At 42.5% G+C, this 20,318-nt stretch overlaps 2 protein-coding genes across 3 annotated transcripts; both read right to left on the bottom strand.

The window, feature by feature from the left end:
* Nucleotides 1–69: 69 nt before the first annotated feature.
* mylk2 (myosin light chain kinase 2) lies at nt 70–6,957 on the bottom strand. The gene is made up of 13 exons (XM_071900701.2): nt 6,699–6,957; nt 6,239–6,336; nt 5,712–6,040; nt 5,447–5,604; nt 4,985–5,087; nt 4,766–4,859; nt 4,548–4,657; nt 2,837–2,978; nt 2,059–2,129; nt 1,682–1,810; nt 1,323–1,475; nt 1,024–1,156; nt 70–150 (listed from the first exon to the last, which is right to left on the bottom strand). The coding sequence occupies exons 1-13, from the start codon at nt 6,955–6,957 to the stop codon at nt 70–72; spliced, it is 1,860 nt and encodes a 619-aa protein (XP_071756802.2).
* Nucleotides 6,958–9,491: 2,534 nt separating this feature from the next.
* tpx2 (TPX2 microtubule nucleation factor) lies at nt 9,492–18,973 on the bottom strand. Of its 2 annotated transcripts, none has more exons than XM_071900770.2 (16): nt 18,837–18,973; nt 17,887–18,018; nt 17,439–17,562; nt 17,199–17,261; nt 16,276–16,386; nt 15,916–16,025; nt 14,512–14,663; nt 14,146–14,317; nt 13,883–14,021; nt 13,526–13,748; nt 12,380–12,475; nt 11,893–12,066; nt 11,656–11,802; nt 11,448–11,559; nt 9,921–10,087; nt 9,492–9,674 (listed from the first exon to the last, which is right to left on the bottom strand). In XM_071900770.2, the coding sequence occupies exons 1-16, from the start codon at nt 18,946–18,948 to the stop codon at nt 9,564–9,566; spliced, it is 2,145 nt and encodes a 714-aa protein (XP_071756871.2). In that variant the 5' UTR covers nt 18,949–18,973; the 3' UTR covers nt 9,492–9,563. The 2 variants fall into 2 exon arrangements, with proteins under 2 accessions (XP_071756871.2, XP_071756863.2); XM_071900762.2 differs by having other exon boundaries at nt 9,921–10,108.
* Between the last annotated feature and the right edge of the window lie 1,345 nt (nt 18,974–20,318).

Consider the following 20,318-nt stretch of genomic DNA (forward strand, 5'->3'; position numbering starts at 1 on the left):
GGCTTCAGATCCAGCTTACAGACTTGTTACTAGGTTTTCTTGAAGTGTTTATACCTCAGCTTTGTGCAGTCAGACTCCCAGAGAGGTCAAAGATCCAGAGCTGCCGATCTTCTTCAGTCTGTTGGCTGCTGTTATTGCAATGTAGTTTTTCTGGCAAAAACAAACAAACCAAATAAGATCCTCACAGCATGTAGCTATGTTAACATCTCAAGTATTTACAGTATTTAACATTTATCTTGGTACAGGATGTCAATAGAGATGTTAATTGTGTTAATTGTGTGTATCTGTTAGTGATGCACTGCCGGACCACCAAATCTGATTCAAATCCATTGCTTTTTCTGAACAATATACAGTTACACCAAGTGCTTAAAGTCGAGATGAAACGGCATTTCGAGAGTATCTAACTTCCGTATCGTGACGTATTTCCGAGTGAAACAGGAAAGACAGGCGGGACATAACGTTGGGAGGAATTTGATTTGAACGTTGAAAAGTGGGTGTGTCATAACACCCGAAGACACACCGAAGTGCCGTGCTGTTGCTAGCTAGCTAACTAATGAATCTTAGCCTCTTAGCTCTGTGCGCTAAAAGTTGAAGATTGATTGATGGGTGGATGTCATGATATTATTGGTTGAAATTAGTTACGGGCATGCTTACGTAAGCACACGGCATATTTTGTTTTACAGGAAGAAAACATGATTGAATTTTGATATAAGAATACAATGAAATTGATTTTTGGTATTTTTTTTGGCATATATTGTTAAATAGGTGCACAGTATGACCGGGGATGTGATCTAAAAGGGTTAAAAGGGCATTTTTCATTTCATCTCGTCTTTAAGGTCAATGGGCAAATATGAGACATCTTTCTAGGCTGCAGCTTCCAAGTCTCTGCTTAAAGAAGATGGAACTAAACAGTGCTTTATCCCCATGCTCACATCAAGACTGAACAACCATGCTGTTCAGCTCATGTTACTCAAAGCCCTTAGTACTAGTGAATTTTAATAGGCTTAAAGGGTGCAAACTGACCTTCCATAGCCTCTTGGCCATGTATTTCTTCAGCAACACCTGGGACTTGAGCACTATGTTGTTATGCTTCGCCTTCTCTGAAATGTTGTTGAGCCACGGGTGTCTGAGGCACTGGGCAGCGCTCAGCCGGCCTCTGGACACAGCGGGGAGAGGGGGGATGAAAGACAGAAAAACAAAGTGGAATAGGCAATGAACGATTCCTATTCTCACACTTGCCTATGCCTGTATCATCTAAAGGTATGGTTATTTTGGAATCCTGGTCATTCTCAAATAGGGGATGAAAGTTCCTTGTCTCTTACCCCCTCTCTCTGATCAGCAGGTTGGCGATGAAGTCTCTTGCTTCAGCTGAAACATGCTCGAAGGCTTCCTCGTCGAAGTACCAGTTGACGGCCAGCACGTTATTGAGCGTCTGGCTGTCGTCGTCACCCAGGAAGGGCGACATTCCGCTCACGCTGCACCGTACCAACACACACACACACTCATTCAAGCTTATTTTTTTAACCCTTAACATTCTCTAAGGCGTGACAACCGGTTTCCTCTACTTTATGGCTACTTTGGATGGTAGTGAATATCAACTAACACGGAAAATGATGCGGTAAAACCCTTTAAACTCCTGCGTCTTTAGTTTGGGAAAGACTGTCACTTCTTATGGACTTACAGCATGTAAGTGACGACACCAAGAGTCCACATGTCTGTGGGGAAGGAGACGGAGTCAAAGTTCACCACCTCAGGAGCCAGAAACTCCGGAGTCCCGAAGTTCACCTGCAGCTTCTCCCGCGGTCTGTATCTGTTCAGCAACACAACATCAAAATGACCTGAGATTCACACATTTTACATGTTAGACGTCTAGCCAGATCTCATCTAGAGCAACTTGTGATGAGGTCAACAGTAGAATAGGCTTCGGTTGCTAAATTGCCAACATTACAAGCAACCAGTAGTAAGGAGGTGAAGGGTCAGATGTCACTGCACCCAAACAATACATGGAACAAATATTCCTGTGAGTCTAGAATGACAGATGATAGAGAAGTATCTTACCTTCTGGCCAGTCCAAAATCAATAATCTTCACCTGGTGACTGGTGCGATTCACACAAAGGATATTCTCTGGCTAGACATCAGGGAAGAATGCAAACCAAATTGAAAACAGTCTTAATATTGTGTATCGGACCAAAATGTAGTACACTATTTCTAATAAGGAAAATCACTGTCATGAAGTGTGTGAGAGAGACGAAGTAAGAGACAGTCTGAGGGAGAGAATATGTATATAGAAAGGTTTACAAAATCAAAATTCCGCAATAACAAGACCAAATACCAAAAGCCATAATTAAGTGGTTTTCTGCTTTTTTCATACATACAAGGATATTATGCAAGGATTATATCTCACTCATATTTGTCTAATGTTCCCAAACTAATGGTCCAACATGTTAAACAACTGCAATGGATTGTTGACCGATACTGAGAGTTTAGTAGTTGCAATCAGTATGTCAGTGATAAAGTGGGTTGGCTGCATCTCTATGGAACTAAATTTCACTCTAAAGTATTCTAAGTATACTCAGAAGTATTGTAACTGAGAGACAATGATCGTAACTGTATTTACATGTATTTTAAATGAAAGAGAACAGGCTGTGAGTGTTTGCATACATTATTGGCAGATTTGAATTCCTTTTATTTTCGTCTCAACAAGTGTGTGTAAGTTGTATGCTCATGTAAACACCAGGTTGTTTTCTGTCAGTTACAATACGTCTGAGTACAGTTACAGTACTTTAGAGTGAAGTGTAGCTCCGTACCGTGTGTGTGTGTGTGGTGCTGTCTGACCTTCAGGTCCAGGTGCAGCACGTACATCTGGTGCATGTAGTGGAGGCCTTCGCAGATCTGCTTCACAAACACCATGGCGTCCACCTCCGTCAGCGGAGCGCTCTCATCCACAATCCTGTCGAACAGCTCGCCTCCCTCCACGCTGACACACACACACACACACACACACACACACACACACACGCTTGTACGGCATCCAGGAGAAGGCTTTATGCATCTCCTGTGGTTGTATTTATTCAAATCTATGTGTCAACGCTCCTCACTCCTCTCTATTTTAAATTTACTTGTATGTGCGTCACATCCAGTCTATGTGAAATCCTATTCAAAGTAGAAGAGAGAGCAATAGAGCAGTAGAGCTGAGCAGAGTAAAGTAGAACAGAGTAGAGTACAGTGCAGTACAGTGTAACAGTGCAGTAGAAGAGAATAGAGAATAGTACAGTAGAGCAGAGTAGAAAGGAACAGATTAGAGTAGAACAGAGTAGAGTAGAGCAAAACAGAATAGAGTAGAATAGACCATAGTACAGTAGAACAGAGCAGAATGGAGTAGAAAAGAACAGAATAGAGTACAGTAGAACAGAGTAGAGTTGAGTATATCAGACTAGAGTACAGCAGAACAGAGTAGAGTAGAATGAAATACAGTTGAACAGATCAGAGGATAACAGAACGGAGTAGAATACAGTAGAGTACAGTAGAACAGAGTAGAGTTTAGTAAAACAGAGTACAGTAGAACAGAGTAGAGTTTAGTAAAACAGAGTAGAGTAGAAGAGTAGAGTTTAGTAAAACAGAGTAGAGTAGAAGAGTAGAGTTTAGTAAAACAAAGTAGAGTAGAAGAGTAGAGTTTAGTAAAACAGAGTAGAGTAGAAGAGTAGAGTTTAGTAAAACAAAGTAGAGTAGAACAGTAGAGTTTAGTAAAACAGAGTAGAGTAGAAGAGTAGAGTTTAGTAAAACAGAGTAGAGTAGAACAGTAGAGTTTAGTAAAACAGAGTACAGTAGAACAGAGTAGAGTTTAGTAAAACAGAGTAGAGTAGAACAGTAGAGTTTAGTAAAACAGAGTAGAGTAGAAGAGTAGAGTTTAGTAAAACAAAGTAGAGTAGAACAGTAGAGTTTAGTAAAACAGAGTAGAGTAGAAGAGTAGAGTTTAGTAAAACAGAGTAGAGTAGAACAGTAGAGTTTAGTAAAACAGAGTAGAGTAGAAGAGTAGAGTTTAGTAAAACAGAGTAGAGTAGAAGAGTAGAGTTTAGTAAAACAGAGTAGAGTAGAAGAGTAGAGTTTAGTAAAACAGAGTAGAGTAGAACAGTAGAGTTTAGTAAAACAGAGTAGAGTAGAAGAGTAGAGTTTAGTAAAACAGTAGAGTAGAACAGTAGAGTTTAGTAAAACAGAGTAGAGTAGAAGAGTAGAGTTTAGTAAAACAGAGTAGAGTAGAACAGTAGAGTTTAGTAAAACAGAGTACAGTAGAACAGAGTAGAGTTTAGTAAAACAGAGTAGAGTAGAACAGTAGAGTTTAGTAAAACAGAGTACAGTAGAACAGAGTAGAGTTTAGTAAAACAGAGTAGAGTAGAACAGTAGAGTTTAGTAAAACAGAGTAGAGTAGAAGAGTAGAGTTTAGTAAAACAGAGTAGAGTAGAACAGAGTAGAGTTTAGTAAAACAGAGTAGAGTAGAACAGTAGAGTTTAGTAAAACACAGTAGAGTAGAACAGAGTAGAGTTCATACTATTCCAGGATCAGCACCACTTGGGTCCTGGTCTCGAAGGCGTCGTACAGCTGCAGGATGTTAGCATGACTCAGCTGGTTCATCACCTGCACCTCATTCAACGCCATCTCCTGACACACACACACACACACACACAGAGTGCCTTTAAATCTCCTGCTTATTTTAATTTTTTCTTATTCCCAGTAAATTTGTGCTCTCTCTCTCTCTCTCTCTCTCACTTTTTCCTTGCCGTTGCGAGTGTTGATGATCTTGGCCGCCAGCCTCAGTCCAGATGATCTCTCTGTGCAGCCATGCACCTTCCCAAAGCGCCCACTGGAGGAAACACACAGAAAACACTTGATCCACACACACCGCTGCTCTCCTGCTCATGCATTCACTAAATGAATGAATGGATGGATGAATGGATTGGGGGGGGGGACTGGGATCACGGGCCTCACCCTCCCAGGACGTCCTGGTGGATGATGAAGGTGTCGGAGGCCGAGGAGTAACAAAGAGAAACACTCCGATGGAGGAATGGAGCTGGCTGGGGAGGAACATCATCTGGCGGGGGGGGGGGCATAATTCAGTATTAATTAAAGGTATAAAACAGCCTAAAAAGTTGAGTATTTTCTTGACTGATGCTGAATATGGGTGGAGGCAAAACTATTTACAAATATAAGTGATTTTGATCTTAACTTTTAAAGGGATAGTTTGGTTTTGGGTAATTTGGAAGTCTAGGGGGTCAATTTTTTTTTTATGTGTATTTTCAATTCGCCTCTTGTAGAAGTGAGGTCCAAAATGAACTAAATTTACAAAAATCTCCTCATTCTGAAGGTCTAAAACTCTCAACTGGTTGTCACAAGGATACAAGTAGAACACACACACACACACACGCTCTCTCTCTGTCCATGTCCTCTTACCGATGACTTTGTGGCAGATTTGTGGCAATGAGGTGCTTCTGGTTGTGTCGGACGTAGCGGAGACCACTCGGATCTGGATCCCGCATTCTGGACCAGGACCAAGGGTTGAACCCCTCACAGCGGCGCAGCCTGGATCCGCCGGCCCCGAGCCCTGCAGCCTGCAACCACAGTCCATATCAACAGTTATAAGATATTCACCATTTGGAAAGATTACTTACTGTGAGTGTGTGTGTGTGTGTGTGTGTGTGTGTGTGTGTGTAGTGACCTCTGAAGAGACTCTGGACAGCTGGAAACGTGTCTGAGGGAGGGGCTCTCCATCGTCACCATGGGAACAGCCAGTCTGCAGGGCTTTTGAGGTTCCGCTGCTTTACGTCCAATCACGCTCTGGCTCTTTGGGTCGACGGCTGCCGATTGGACGGCTGCGGCAGCCTCCGCTCTCTCGAATACTTCCAGCTTCGCTTGCATGGGTTGACCTTTGACCTTTTCGGGGTTTCCACTAATCACATGAGCTCCTTTTGCTGTTCCCTCCTGTCTCTTGGATTTAGTGTGGACAGTGGCTTGTTTGGGATCCAATGCTTCACTGTGAGTGTGGCTCTGAAAAAAAGCATTTCATACATTTCTGCATACAGGCAGAGAAAGGTAGGATGTTTCAGGCTATGGATCATACTTTTTCCATCAAGGGGACATATTAAAAGCCAGAAAATAGAAAACCTTTTCAGTAGCCAGTGTGCTCTTGCTGTATTGACTGACAGGTACTGATGGGGCAGCTTTTGGTTCGACTGCTGACTTTACCACTGGCTGAGGCTGAGGCTGATCCACTTTAGTCCCTCCTCCAGTGGGCTTTGGGCCTGTCACAACCCTTTCCCGATCTCTCTGCCCTGCCCCAGTACCTAGAGAAAAAGACATTTGTACTATACAGTTGCATGCAAATCAGTCATTCAAATCATCATGCCAGGACACATTAAAAATCAGGTAAAGATGCACAAAGTCAGCGTTTGCTCACACTGCTATCAGATCGTTCAGCCTTGATTTGGAGATGGATAATTTTACTGAAAGTCTACAGAATCTGATCGCAATCCAGTCCAACAATCCAGACCACACCTGGTCCATGTCTAGTGGGTAAAGGGGCTTTGGAGCAATAGTGAGTACTAAACCTCAGGGATCAAGATCCTAAATTTAGTCTGTGTCCTGTGGTATTCTTTTCCTAGACTACATACGTTTCAAGATCCAGTTCAAAAGACACTGCACCAACCTTTCACCACCCCATCGAGGCTCTTCTGGATCTCCCCGATTTTCCTCTCCAGCTTGTCCAGCAGCCTGGACTGAGCTGCCAGTTGTCTCTGCGTTGCCTCATGCTGGTGAAGGTGCACGCTGCAGGTCAGGCACACGGGACAGCCACCATGTCCCGTGCCCAGGAGCAACTCCAGTTTGTAAGCCAGGCTGTCTATCTTGGCCTCTAACGTAGCCGAGCCTGTCGAGGGGGTTGGCACCTGGCCCCGCTCCGAACCCATATTGTCCTAAAGTCCTAAAGTGCTAAAGAAGCCTCCAGAAGCTGCACACTGGAAATGCCAATGAGAGATTCAGCCATATGAACTCTCAACAAACTAGAGACACAAAACCATAAACACACCAGCGTCACACATTTTCAGCTCCTTGGTTTCCATACCTGCTGAGTCAGGAGCTGTCCATGAAAGTAGACTAGGAGAAATCTGCAAAGTCCATAGGAAGGTGGAAAGCCAGTACGGTTGGTTCTGCTGCAAGAGAACAGAGAGGGTCCAGTCCACCGGTCGATCTGTTTCCTTTCTTGCCCCAGGTCCAGAAATAGCCGGGCGTGAGTTAAGGGGAAACAACAGGGGCTGGGATGGCTAGAGAGTAGCACCAGATAAGCAAGGTATGCCAAGCAGGCTGGACAGACCCACAGCCATTTCATGCAGAAAACACATCAGAGCAATTCAATGATTTGATCCATAAACAATACATTCATTTTGGAAGATTAATATATTGTTATATAGTGATATTCATTTTCATTCCAGCAATCATTTTTATCAGACTTAGTGTAACATTTTGGAGATGTTCAGTCTATTTTTAGTATAAGCCTTGGGAAACATTGTATTTTATCTAGACCAATCCCAACCCAAGGGAATGATAGAGGATGAGAAAGTTGATTATTAGAATGTTATGGACTGTTTTGACCAACACTTTGCAGGAACACAAGAAATCAAGGTTTTATGTGCACCAAAGAGCCATGGGAAATGGCTGACAGTATAAACTTGCTAAACACTGTCAGTTTGGTTCTCTAAGAACTGATCCATGATTAGGTTGTTGCAGGAATTAGAGACATTTGGAGGTTACAGTTGGACCCAGCTTTAACATTAGCCAAATCCATAGATCAAGTCAGGCAGTGTAAAACAGTAAAGCAGGAATAGGTGATGCTGCACAGTGGCACTGATGCAAAAACAGGCACTAGTTAGGAAATAAATGCCGTATCACAAAGTCACTGAAGGACACTCTTAGGGGAAGAGTGAAGGAGGAGCTGGGGTCATTTCTAGATAGAAATGCTGTTGGATGGAGTATTGGGGTGATCTGTTATGCAGATGATAATCTCATACACGGGCAGGATAGGGCACAGCATGATGAACAAGTCACAGAAGTGTTGGCATGGGCAGCCTGACACCAAGTGACCCCCAGAAACATTGAGTTTAAAACACTGTTGGAAAGAGAATTTAAGCTTTCTGGTGATACCAATGTTACCTTTGCACTCCAAATACTGAGTGAGATACACCCCTTTGTCTTGACTGTTACCAAACTGTTTTTGAGAAAAGGGGCCAAAACAAAATCCCCAAATTCTGCAGTTCAAAGTTTGGAGTTTCTAGTTTAAAGTAGGCAGACAAACTGAGCAGAATAAGTGGAGGAACAATAGTGTGCTCACCTACAACAAGCACACTAATAGGCAATGGCAGGGCTCACTTATTTTTAGTTTGTGGTTGACACTGCAATGTTTTGTTTGCTGTAAAAGATAATTGAGAGCGGTTAAGTAGGATAGCAGTACAGTTAATACACATCCGGCAGCTTGCTTGTATGTTATGCTCTGGTATGACCCTCTGGCCATTGCTTCAGTTAGGATTCTTTCTCCTACTGTTGGTAGAGGAAGGAGAAAGGCCACATGAACGGTTGTAATGATGGCAATGCTAGTGATCGATTTTATGAAACTCAAAAAATAAAGGCATTTGTTGTACCTGTCAGTGTTGTTTTCATGTAATGTTTCTAATATGGTCAAACCAACTGCTGGATTCTGCTCTGCTGAAGCCCTTCAGTCCTATAGTATATAGCTGGTTAAACTGTATGTTGGGACAGTACAACAAGCAGACATTGCATATTCCAGAGACTGTATGCATGACTGGTATATTGAATGGTATATTGAATGGCCCTCTCAGGTCAGGAGAGCACACCCAAAAAAAAAAAAAAAAAAAAAAAAAAAACCAAGCTTTAACCCATAGACTTCTTACATATTGGCCGTCCGTTCATTCTGTACTCATCCTCATTTAAAGAGATACTTAAATTACAACGCATATAATCATTGCTGAATTTTATATACACTTTATTAAAAAGAATAGAGGAAGAACCATCTTCACAAAGGACAATATCAATCAAGGAGGCTAAAACATGTCAACAACATGGTAACAGAAACGGTTGGAGAACCTAATCAAACATGTTGAGTGTATGCTTTGTTCATTTAAAACAACAATCATTTTCTCTAAAAGCTAATTTCTACATAAAGTTAAATGAATATCTCCCCAAATACACTTAAAACAAATGTTAACCTCAGTTGAGGTTACACACTCCCCCACTCACAAATGTGAACAAACCTCATTTTACATAGAAAATCCTTGTATTGATGGCTTAAAGAAACAGAACTCAAGTGGTCTATTTACAGTTTGGGGCTCAGTCTTCCTTTGCCCTATATAACTAGATGGCAAGATTGAGTTAGTTGTAAGCAGTAAAATGAGAGTATAAATAGTAAAAGTAAAAAAAAAAAAAAAAAAAAAAAAAAAAAAAAAAAAGGAAAAAGAAAACAGTGACAGAAGTTGAAGTTTCAAAATATGGACACGCAGGTTGGTCACAGGCGGAAGCGGTCACAGAAGTTGGGCGACTGGGGCACTGTGAGAGCAATGTCACTCTTCTTCAGAGCCACCGGCTTATAACGTCTGATTGGCTGAGCCTTATGGACCTGTAGAGGAAGGCAAAAACAAAATGAGCAAAACTCTTCCTAACCCTCACGTCGCCAAACTGTAACTGCATGCAACAGGGCATCTGTTTCAGAAAGCTGAATTTAAGACCTTTTAAAAATGATACCTTAATGCTCAAGACTAAGGGCTGGAAAAAGTGTTCTCTAAATCCAAGTACCTGTGAATATCCCATTAATCTCTGAACATTTACAGCCTGTAGTCATGGCTATATGACATTTTGCAGTCACCTGTTCTTGGCGCATCCTGGCGACCTCGTCCTTCTCGCGCTGCTCCTCCTCGCGTCGCTGCTCCTCCTCTATGCAGGCCCGGAGAGCCTCCTTCTCGCTGGCCACCCGCTCGTACTCCTGCCACTCCCTGGCCCGCCGCTCTGTCGACAGCTCAAAGGCCTCTACAACTGTGGAGGAATTAATGCCTTCTATAGAGTGCCATGACAGATGGGTAGTGAAAGCCAAGAGGAACAGAGGTGAGGTGGAGTGAAAGGCAAAAGAACATGCTTGGTGACAAACAGCAGCATGGCATCGCCGCATGCAGTGCCTTCAGAAAGGATTCTACCACTGACATTGTTCTTTCATTTTGTGATGTTGCAGCACAAATTCAAAGTGGATTAAAGTGGAATTTTTCTTTGTGTCACAGATCAACTTGCATTCATCTGTAACGTTGAAGTATTTTTATCTGTGGAATGACTTGAAGATAGCTGCTCAGGCACTCCCCATCTAACTTGGGCTTGAGACAGTCTCCAAGTTAGAATGGGAGAGAATGCCAAAATCCCAATGTACCACACTGATCCAGACATATCCAACACTTTCTGCATTTATTTTCAATAATTTTGCAAAAATTACACATTACACACAGGGCATTTTGTGTAGTTACACCAAAAAAAAAAAAAGAATCTTCAATTTAATCCATTTTGAATTCATGGTGCCAAATGCAGAAAAATGAAGGGATAGAACACATTCCAAAGGCACTGTAGATCAGCATTACCTAGACCAAGCCACTAAGGGGGAGGAAAATATTGAATGCAATTTGTTTTAATACACTGACACCAAGTATTGCCATCTTTATTAATGTTAAAGAAAATAACCGCTTGGCACTGTATCCAAGAAAACCAGTGATAAACTACAAAGAGATATTGCAGAAACGTAATAGCAATATCGAGTAGCGGCCTGTGTATTGTGATAATCATATTGAAGCCGTCTGGTGATACAGTTTCTCACTGACTTGACCCAATGCTCAATGTCTATTGAAACATCAAATGAGCAAAGAGAATGGCGAGCAGGGCAGAAAAGACAAACCCACAATGATACAAGTAGGCTTACATGGTATTCACCCTAGCTACGCAACAGCCCTGCCATGCGCATCTTAGTACATTCAGCTACTCTGCCCACTCTACAAATGCACAGTAGCTCTGTATTTCGGACCAAAATACAAGTCCAGACAGACATAAAGGGGATGGCTGACAACAAGGAGACTCACCATTAACAGCAAGTTAAAGTTCACCGTTTCGCATTTAAATCCTTCAGATGTCAAACTTCCAGGCCAAGCCATTCGAGCTATAACGCAGTTTCAAAAGTTTAACCAGTCATGACACAATCCGTTGTTCATCCACTAACACAGCTGTCAATTTTTCCAACTGACTCGACTGTTTGTCCTATCCTGCAGCAAACTAGAGTGCAACGGGATTAAAAAAAATTTTTTAAATAAAAAATAAAAAGAGAAATAGTTAAAGAGATTGATGCATGTGAACAGTGTCTTACCCAGTGCAGTGCGGCTCTCCTTCCTGGGCTGGAAAGGCTCTTTGTGGGTGACTGTGTTGGGTCTGGCTTTGAACTTGGCTGCCTCTTCCTGCCGTTTCTGCTCTTCTTTAACCTGGGAGGGAGGGAAGCACAATGGTAAAGTTTGAGACAGTGAGGCAAAGTGTGCCATCAGGAAAAAGGTGCCTTTTTGTGGCAAGGCCCATCATACCGTCTGCTCCCAGCGGTCGGTCTTCACAGCCCCCCTCTGGTCAACAAGCAGTCTGAACGGCTCGGGCTTGGTGGGCTCCACCACCTTCTTCTCAGGCAGGACCACTGTGTCAAAGTCTGGCAGCGGCTGCGCCTTGAACTTTGGCACCTAAAGGGTTCAAAGGCAAAATGTCAAAGTGGCTCATGACTGGCTAAAGGCTATGGCTTTATCCTTAGGGATATGGAGGTGTGCCTCTACCTCTTCGTTTCGCTTCTCCTCTAGCCTCTTCTCCTTCAGCGCCCTCCTCTCTCGCTCCCTCTCTTCAAAAGAGAACGGACAGACCTCCACCTGGTTCTTCTCTGGCAGCTGGGGCTGGAAGGGGAGGCCGAAATGAGGCACTGGGTTGGCCTTGATTGGTGATGGTGGTTTTACCTGAAACCAGACAAGAACATAGAACCCAAAACCTTTAAAACATATACAACAATCCAAATATACCCCACTGGGCCACCTGACCAAACTTTTCATAAAATGTTTTTATTCAGCATCTCACAAGGTAAAACACAATTCTTGGCATTTTTACACATTTAAAACCAAATGTCAGATTTAGCCAAATTATAATACATTAGTGAAGGTATAAAGAGGTGAACCAAGTTAGCTAAAGAATATTAATTTAGTGTGATCCTTAGAGAATCATTCTGTCAGCTCTAAAAATAACAATACAATCAAAAACCAGTTGTGTCCTTACCTCCTCAACCTTGCGGTCCATGCGAACCCTCTTCTTGAGGGCAAAAGCCGGGGACTCTGGGACGGTGGGATGCAGGACTTTCTTCTCAGGCACTCCCTGTTGACAGTAGGACATCATGATCATTATGCTGTACTCACACCACATGGGAATTATTGTTGAAGCAACAACCTTATAGCGTTCACATGGTCAAACTCAAACACCATGATGAAAACTGGACTTTGGTTGCTCCTAATCAAAAGCTTTATTTTGGCGTTTTCAGGCATTCTGACACTTCGATTCCATTCAAAATACGTTTTGAGTATTTTACCTCAATTTGTATGCGTAACTTTTGAGTTTATTACAAGTTGTGGTGTTGAACATTGGTGTACAAGAAAACTACAATAGGTATTACCTAGATGAAACACTGGTTTACTGCCTAAACCATAGTAAGTAGATAAAATCCTCAGAAGATTAACAAATGTAAACTGATGTTACAACTGAACTGTAACGCAGTATGCAACAACTAAATAAAAGGCTGCAGACAACACACCGGCCATGGTGTGCGTTAAGCCCATTTTCCAGAATCCCACTTCTCCCTTGTGAAAATCCAGTGGTGTTTATATAACCTGTCTCGGCGATGTCCTACATTTCCAAAATTTTGACATGGGTTCATAGAGTAAGAAACAAGCATTTTATTATCATTAGACTGATTTGTGCGTCTAGATGTTTGCAATGTATCAAGTATGCTGATGATGGGTGAAAAAACTAACAAAATATACTATGCTATATACAAATTATGCTCAACGGCATAAACAATATAAGTTTAATTAATTGCCGCAAATTAATTATGTTTAGTGTTAAACATGCTGTGTGAAAACTGGAAATAGTATGGAGGAACATTATGCAGGATGCCATTTTGAAGAGACAAGAGCTGAATGGGAGCAATGGGCTACAACGGAAATGTCTCCCATAATTCTTATAAGGCATGATGGGGGTTAGGAATATCGTGGATAGAGACCCAGTGTTGCCTCTGCTCCGATGTGAAATGTAGCCGACGTTAAGATTCACTCGTAACAAAAAAAAAAAAAGCACCATCAGCCAGAAAAATCAGACCAGCCTTGATGTGAAGCCTTGTATCGCAGGGTAAACTGTAGGATTCAAACTCACCACCACCCCCTCCAGTATCTTTGCTGGCAGCGGCCGGGAGTGGAAAGCGTTTGGCTTCTCTTCGGCCTCCTGGGGTTTCTTGGTGGCCTGCCTCTCCTGGAGCCTCTTCTCAATCTGCAGCTCAAAGCCTTCAGGTTTGGTGGATTCTTTCACCACTGGCTTCTTTGGGTTGATTGTGCTCTCCAGAATCTTCCTGTTCAGCTCCAGGGCCTTGAATTTAAACCTGTCATTAAAATGTGATGTTAGTATAAATAATATGCTAAATCCAATGACTGAAGTAAAGGTCAATTTCAGCCTGGTTAACTCATCCAACACTGAGCACAGTGGCGAGTGTGCAGCATCGAGGTGTAGACTTACTTTTGGAGTTTGTCAACCTCCTCGGCCTCCAGCTCAGCACTGCTCTTGACAGTGGTGGGCCGGCTCCGCTGGCGGGTCATCAGCTGGGGGGTTTGGGGCCGAGTGATCCTTAGGTGGTCGCCTTTCACTGGGGACGGCCCTGACACATAAAACATTTTGTCTAGATCAAGCATTACTTGTAGGAAGTCATGTCTGTTATCCATACTGCTTCTAGAGGCCTTTATCAAAAACAGTCAAGTACTGCATAGAGAAACATTGCACACCTCTCTGTTGACTCTGGCGGCTGCGCAAATGGTAGCGGTCGGGGGTTCTTCTCTGGAACTGCTCTATCTGCTGCGCCATGGGCACATATGCAGCAGAGTCCTCCACCTTTCTTTTGTTGCCCGTTGATAGATTGAAGGGCTTCGGCACGGTGGCGCCTTTGAGAGCCTTTGCCTACAAAAGCAAGAAAGAAAAAAAAAGTCAGATTGTGAAAGCAAGGATTCATATTCATGAATTCTGGACAAGATGCAGTTACTCTTTAGGAGGCAAAAGACAATTTCCTATGAGCACCTATTATGACTGGTAAAGCCGACAAACTGATACTGACAACATGCCGACAGAGGTATAGTATTTAGCCAAGAACTTACTGGAGAGGAAGGATGTTTCCGGAGCTGGGCAATGAAGTCCACTTCCTTGTCAGCGGTGTTGGATCCAGTGGCCACCTTGGCACGGGTATCTGTGCTGAAATGGAATTCTTTCGGCACAGTCGTGGCAAGGGCCAACTTCTTTGGTGGCTGATCTGAGGAATGAAGTGACACATTAGGTCATTTTAGGAGGTACACTAAAACTATAAATCAGAACTCGCAGATTGCTCAAGATGGAGAAAAAAAAAAAAATTATAATCCGTCAGCTTGTCACAGCCCTTGATTCCTTCAAAGCCACGCTACCTCGAGGGCAGCACGGAGCCCTGATGCATGAATGTCTTGATGCTCACATACATATTGTACACAAATGACAAGCAGCAGATCATGGTGAGCTGGGAACATTTGAAAAGCATGATATGGCTGCAGACTAGGGCTGCAGCTATCGATTATTTTAGTAATCGAGTATTCTACCGATTATCCCATCGATTAATCGGATAAGAAATACTTTTGCTTTATTAAAGAGCAATAGTAAATATACAAAAGAGAAAAGCTGTCCGCACGAAGCTGTCCATACGACACTGTGATTTACTGAAAACGAGGTGAAATAATAATTATTATTGATATTTATTACTAGGCCTAAATATCATACAAGTTCATAAGACTGGCTAATGTACATTTATTTACTATGTTGAAGGGTTGCCCTACACCTGCTGACACCCGGCCAGTTTCGGCGTACGCCGGTAGCAATTACAAGTGGACCCTATCCTACAGTCTCTGCTCTCAGCGGAGGGAAGGAGCTACGCTGTGTGTGGGAAGCGCTGTGACCGTCAGACCTCTCTGGATTAGACAAGCAAGTAGAGAAAACCGGCATCAGCCGAACCAATTTATTGCCAAATGCTTTGGGATTCAACACATTAACATTGCTTCCCATGGTCAGAAAAAGTCGGCAGATTTGTCGCTAGTCGCTTTTGAGAAATAAAGTCGCCAGGGGGGTCTGAAAAGTCGCTAAGTCTAGCGACAAAGTCGCCAAGTTGGCAACACTGGATCCGAAACTTTGGACACTTTCTGTTGTTTTCTCTGGCCTGTCTCTTCTCTTCGCCCCTCGCCATTTTCTCTCCAGCACGTTGTGCAACAGTAATAATCATCCGTGCGAATCACTGAGTGTGTATATAGTTATATGGATTAAACGAAGCTTCGATGACGAAACGATGATTTTTAGTAATCGAGTTACTCGAGTTTCTCGAGGAATTGTTTCAGCCCTACTGCAGACCTGCTGATGTAGAGGTATAAGTTTGCTCAGGGTACTAAAAATATTAGAGGGAACATTGGGCCACAAAAGCTGCTTGAATTTCCATTTAGAACAAAAGTTAACTAAGGGGTTAATTTGAGTCAATAATTGCCACTCACTGCCAGCCAGAGCAGCTTTGTAGCTGGCCTCGTTCTTCTTTCGATGCTCAGCCACTTCCCTCTGGAGATTCCTAATGTGCTCCAGCTCCTGTGCCTCAGAGCTGTTTGGCCTATGTGGACATAAACACATTTATCATCCAAAACATATTATATTACATATACTTATTACTTAGACTACCTTTCTGCATGCTTCAGTTCATTCTAAAAACCCAATAATGAAACCAATGCAGAGATTCTCTCCACATGCCGACATGGCGGTTGTACGTTTGCAGGTTAGATCTCACCCATCTGCCAAGTGGCTGATCCATACGGTCTAAAAATGTTAACAACAAACATGTCCCAGTGTTCAGGCCGACTCACTGTGCACTGGCATGAGAGGCTGCAGCCCGGGTCTTGGGGGCAGTCCTGTTCGGCTGCCCCTTCCTGCGGGGGTTGCCACTGGATAGTCGGGCTGGTCGGCTTGGAGTACTCCTAGAAAAACAGCCATTGTTAGCCATTCTCTACACAAGCTCTTAGGTTATCCGTCAGTGGTTTGTGAAAAGCAACTCCCATAAGTGACATGCCAGGTTATAGTTGTGTGCCATGGCTGTGGCTGCAACAGTTATCATAGTAATAGGAGGAATACTGCACAGCTGGCATGTTAGACATGAGCACCTTTACCAAAAAAAATAATAATAAAATACAGCCTGTGTTTAATCTCAACCGTGAGGTTGCAGTAACATGTTGCGTACGTGTGGGGTATAAACTCATTATAAGTGAGAATTGTTTGACTACGTACAACCACCATCTAGGTTTACACATCTTCAGTTAATAGCCTTACATTGAACATATAGACCACACATCACTATTATGTCAAATGGTAACACCGTTAGAAGGATCCAATACACATTACATTTACTTCCATTTTCCAGGCCAATGTTGCCCAATCTAAAATTCAAACCAGACAATGCAAACTGATATACAACAACAAAATTGTGTTGCCTTCTGTCCGGTTTACAGCATTTACATTCAGCCCTGTGCGGACAGAGAGTAACCAACCAAAGTAGGTTTTTAGAAATGCACCCAGTGACTCAGACTTGCCAAGACAATAGAGTAACACAAAGGTAGAAAGAGCGGAGAATCACCTTCCACGTGGAGGAAACTGTCTTGCAACAGCTTTGGGCTGGCTGCTGTAAACGGTAGGACAGCAGCTTTGACTGACATGATCAGGAGGATTTCATTGTCAGCCATCCATTCCATACAAATATTCCTGTGGCTAATGACAAGACAGTCAAGTCACTCACCTTCTGTGTTTCTTAACTGGTGGTGCAGCCGGAGCGCCAGTTGCCTCCTTGCGCTTCAACACCCTTCAGATCAGAAACCACACAAAGGATTACCGTCAACGAGTTGTCTTTACTGTGCCTGTCAAATTCAGCTAGAAAAACTCATCTTACGCACTGCTTGCCAATGTAGTTGTCACAGGATAGTATAAGGTTTGGTCCAAGGACGTTATTTGTCAATATTAGCCATCACAAAGCTTTCACCTGCATGGTTCGGCAGGGGGTTGAGCAGAGGTCTTCCTCTTTGGCTGGCCGGCCATCTGAGAAGGAGCTCCATCACCCCAGGAGGTGACGATGTTTAAAGGTGGTGACGAGGGCCTGCTGGAACCTACAATATTGACACATCTCACATGAACTCATGTTCACCAAGCCAGGAAGATTACCGACTCTGAATTACAGAACTGCATGTTAGGAGAGTTCAGCTTACAGCAGCACTTGTGGGTGTATTTAGGCAGTACAGGGAAATACTAACAGAATAATCAAGAGTAGCAACTGCCACCAACCAAGCCTCTTTTTTAGTGAGGAAAACCCTGGACACATGGATTTTAGTACTGTGGAAATTGTCCAGTGTCAACACCCTACTGTAGTCTTGCATCACCACATGCATCAGTGCATCCTTAGTGGCCAGCTACACATCTGAGATGAAACTAACCAGATTCCAAGTCAGTGTTGATACACGGAGATACGATGGCTCTGGGCAGGTTGTGCTTGTCAGGTCCCCCAAAAGGCATGTCATTTCTGAATGGAGTGGCTAGGTGACCATCGGTGCCGCTGGTCTGTTTTTCTGCACACGAGAGTCAGTGATGAACAAATGATTACTGGGCATTTCACAAAGTTATTGTACAACCAGAAACACACAAACAGTTAAGTTTGATTTTGTTGTTAAATGTCTCAGAGATATCATGTCTAAGTCCTGCATTTGCCTTAAAATTAAGGTGCCATTTTATTAGAAATGGATAGAGCCGCAATAATGTTGATGTGTTTTAGGAACCACGCCAATACACGGCCTTAATGCTTTGCCATGAAAGGCTTTTCGCTGAGATTAGTAAGCTTGGACGACAATGAAGTGATTCTAAATCACATCAGTGCTCAGACGAAACTGTCAGTCTTTGATGCAAGAAAATGCATAGCAGCAATGTGAAGATATTTTAATCCAGTTACATTCATCTTAAATCTCAATGCAGCACTGTGACACGTACCATCTGTTTCTGAGACATACCACGGTGATGGGGACAATAAAATCTAACATTTTTTTAAACTATCGAGGATGGAAGGGATTGGACACGGTTACACTAATGAACCACAGCGCCATCCCGTGGCCGTTTGGCCAGAGTTAGGCCATCAGCCATTTTACAATCCAAATGGGAGATATGGGCGGAAGAAGTGCCCCTGGAAAATTTATAAACACGACATCAAATGATAAAAGCCAAGTTGTAAGGTTATATACATCAAGACGAATTCATCCAGGATCCAAGACATCTTTTTTTCCCCGTTGGGCTAAAGATTAGCCACCCTTACTGAACACACGGCGGTGTGTAGCAGTTACAGCTGCACTGCAGGCAGAGCACAGAATTAACCAAAAACCAATTTATGCAAACTTACCAAACCAATTGTCGGCGTTGTCTCCATGATCCAAGGCTTTAAAATCAATTACGTGAGATGGGGCGTCGAACTCGTAACAGCTGGAGTCATCGTTTGGGTCGATGTGTGCCATGATAGCAGACAGTGTTAATGCTACAACTCCCTAAACACGAAACCATGAAACTAGGCATTAGACAACACAACAGACATGTTACAATGCAGCTCATCAAAACACGATAAACTTGTTGTTAGACTAGTCCCGATTCGGAGTCCCGTAACATTACGCCAAACGCTATCCAAAAGTTCAGCGTGTAATGTCAGTTTGCTTTTCAGTAAAAGGACATGCTTTGTAGAACACGACTAGCTACTCCAATGGTAAAATATGCATATAAATTAGCAGGCTAGCTAACGTTAGAAAATCCATCAAGCAACACTTTAGCTATTTCAAGTCACTGTTGGATTGTTTTGTAAATTATCCAGCATTACCCTGTATATTTCATCGAAATAAAGTAAGTGCTTCTTGATTAATTGAAAATATACCGAAATTAAGTAACTTACAGATCCTAACGATTTAGAAAACACTGTTGAGGCATGCTCTATCAGGTAGCGTAATGTAGCATACAAACCAAACTGTTAGCTCTAGCTAACGTTAATTAACGTAACGTGAGTTTGAACAAGAAGATCCATTCACGATTACAGCTCGCTTATTATGCGGCTATCCCGTTTAAAAGTAAAACTAAAATGAATGAAACAACAACATAAAACATAACTAGATTGGTAAATAAGCTTAATGTTACCCAAACAGTCCTCTCCGAACCAGCGCACAAACTGTGAAACCGTCTGTAGAGTTACAACGCGAGACGCAATGTTACTGTTTAAATTCACTCCTTTTTAAACCAGCCAGTGGCGAACGTCTTCTTCATTTGGTCGCCGTTCATTGGCTCCCAGTAGACGAATAAGAAGCAACTTCCTGTCACGTGACGAATAGGGCGAGGGAGAGCAAAACAAAACCAGAAAAAAAAATAAAAATAAAAATCAGTCCGTGTACCTACAGATCATCATCTGTTCTGTTGTTATTCTGAAGAAGGAAAACTGCTAATCATCTCAACCTTACAGGCATAAATCACTGGTTTAATAATAATATATTATTAGTTGGGCAATTGATTCCTGAAGACAGCCAACTATTGTATACTGAAGATAAATATCCCATTCCCATCTCTATTCATTAATACAACATTGTAAAGCAACTTCCTAGGAGGTATTATTTATAAGGAAGAATTATACAAGTGAAGGTGTGGTCATCTGAGATTGAACAGAGATAAGTAAAATGCCTTCTAATAGAGTAGTAATTGTACACAGAATATACCCATGTAAAGGCAAGTTTACAGATTCATCACAGACAAGAGAAAGTCTAGTGGAAACACTGACTGCTTGCGTTGCATATTTGAACTCAGTCAGTTGAATTATTGATTACAGATAATGCTCTGTATGTTAAGGATAATT

This window comes from Centroberyx gerrardi, chromosome 14 (assembly GCF_048128805.1).
Source record: "Centroberyx gerrardi isolate f3 chromosome 14, fCenGer3.hap1.cur.20231027, whole genome shotgun sequence".
NCBI lineage: Eukaryota > Metazoa > Chordata > Actinopteri > Beryciformes > Berycidae > Centroberyx > Centroberyx gerrardi.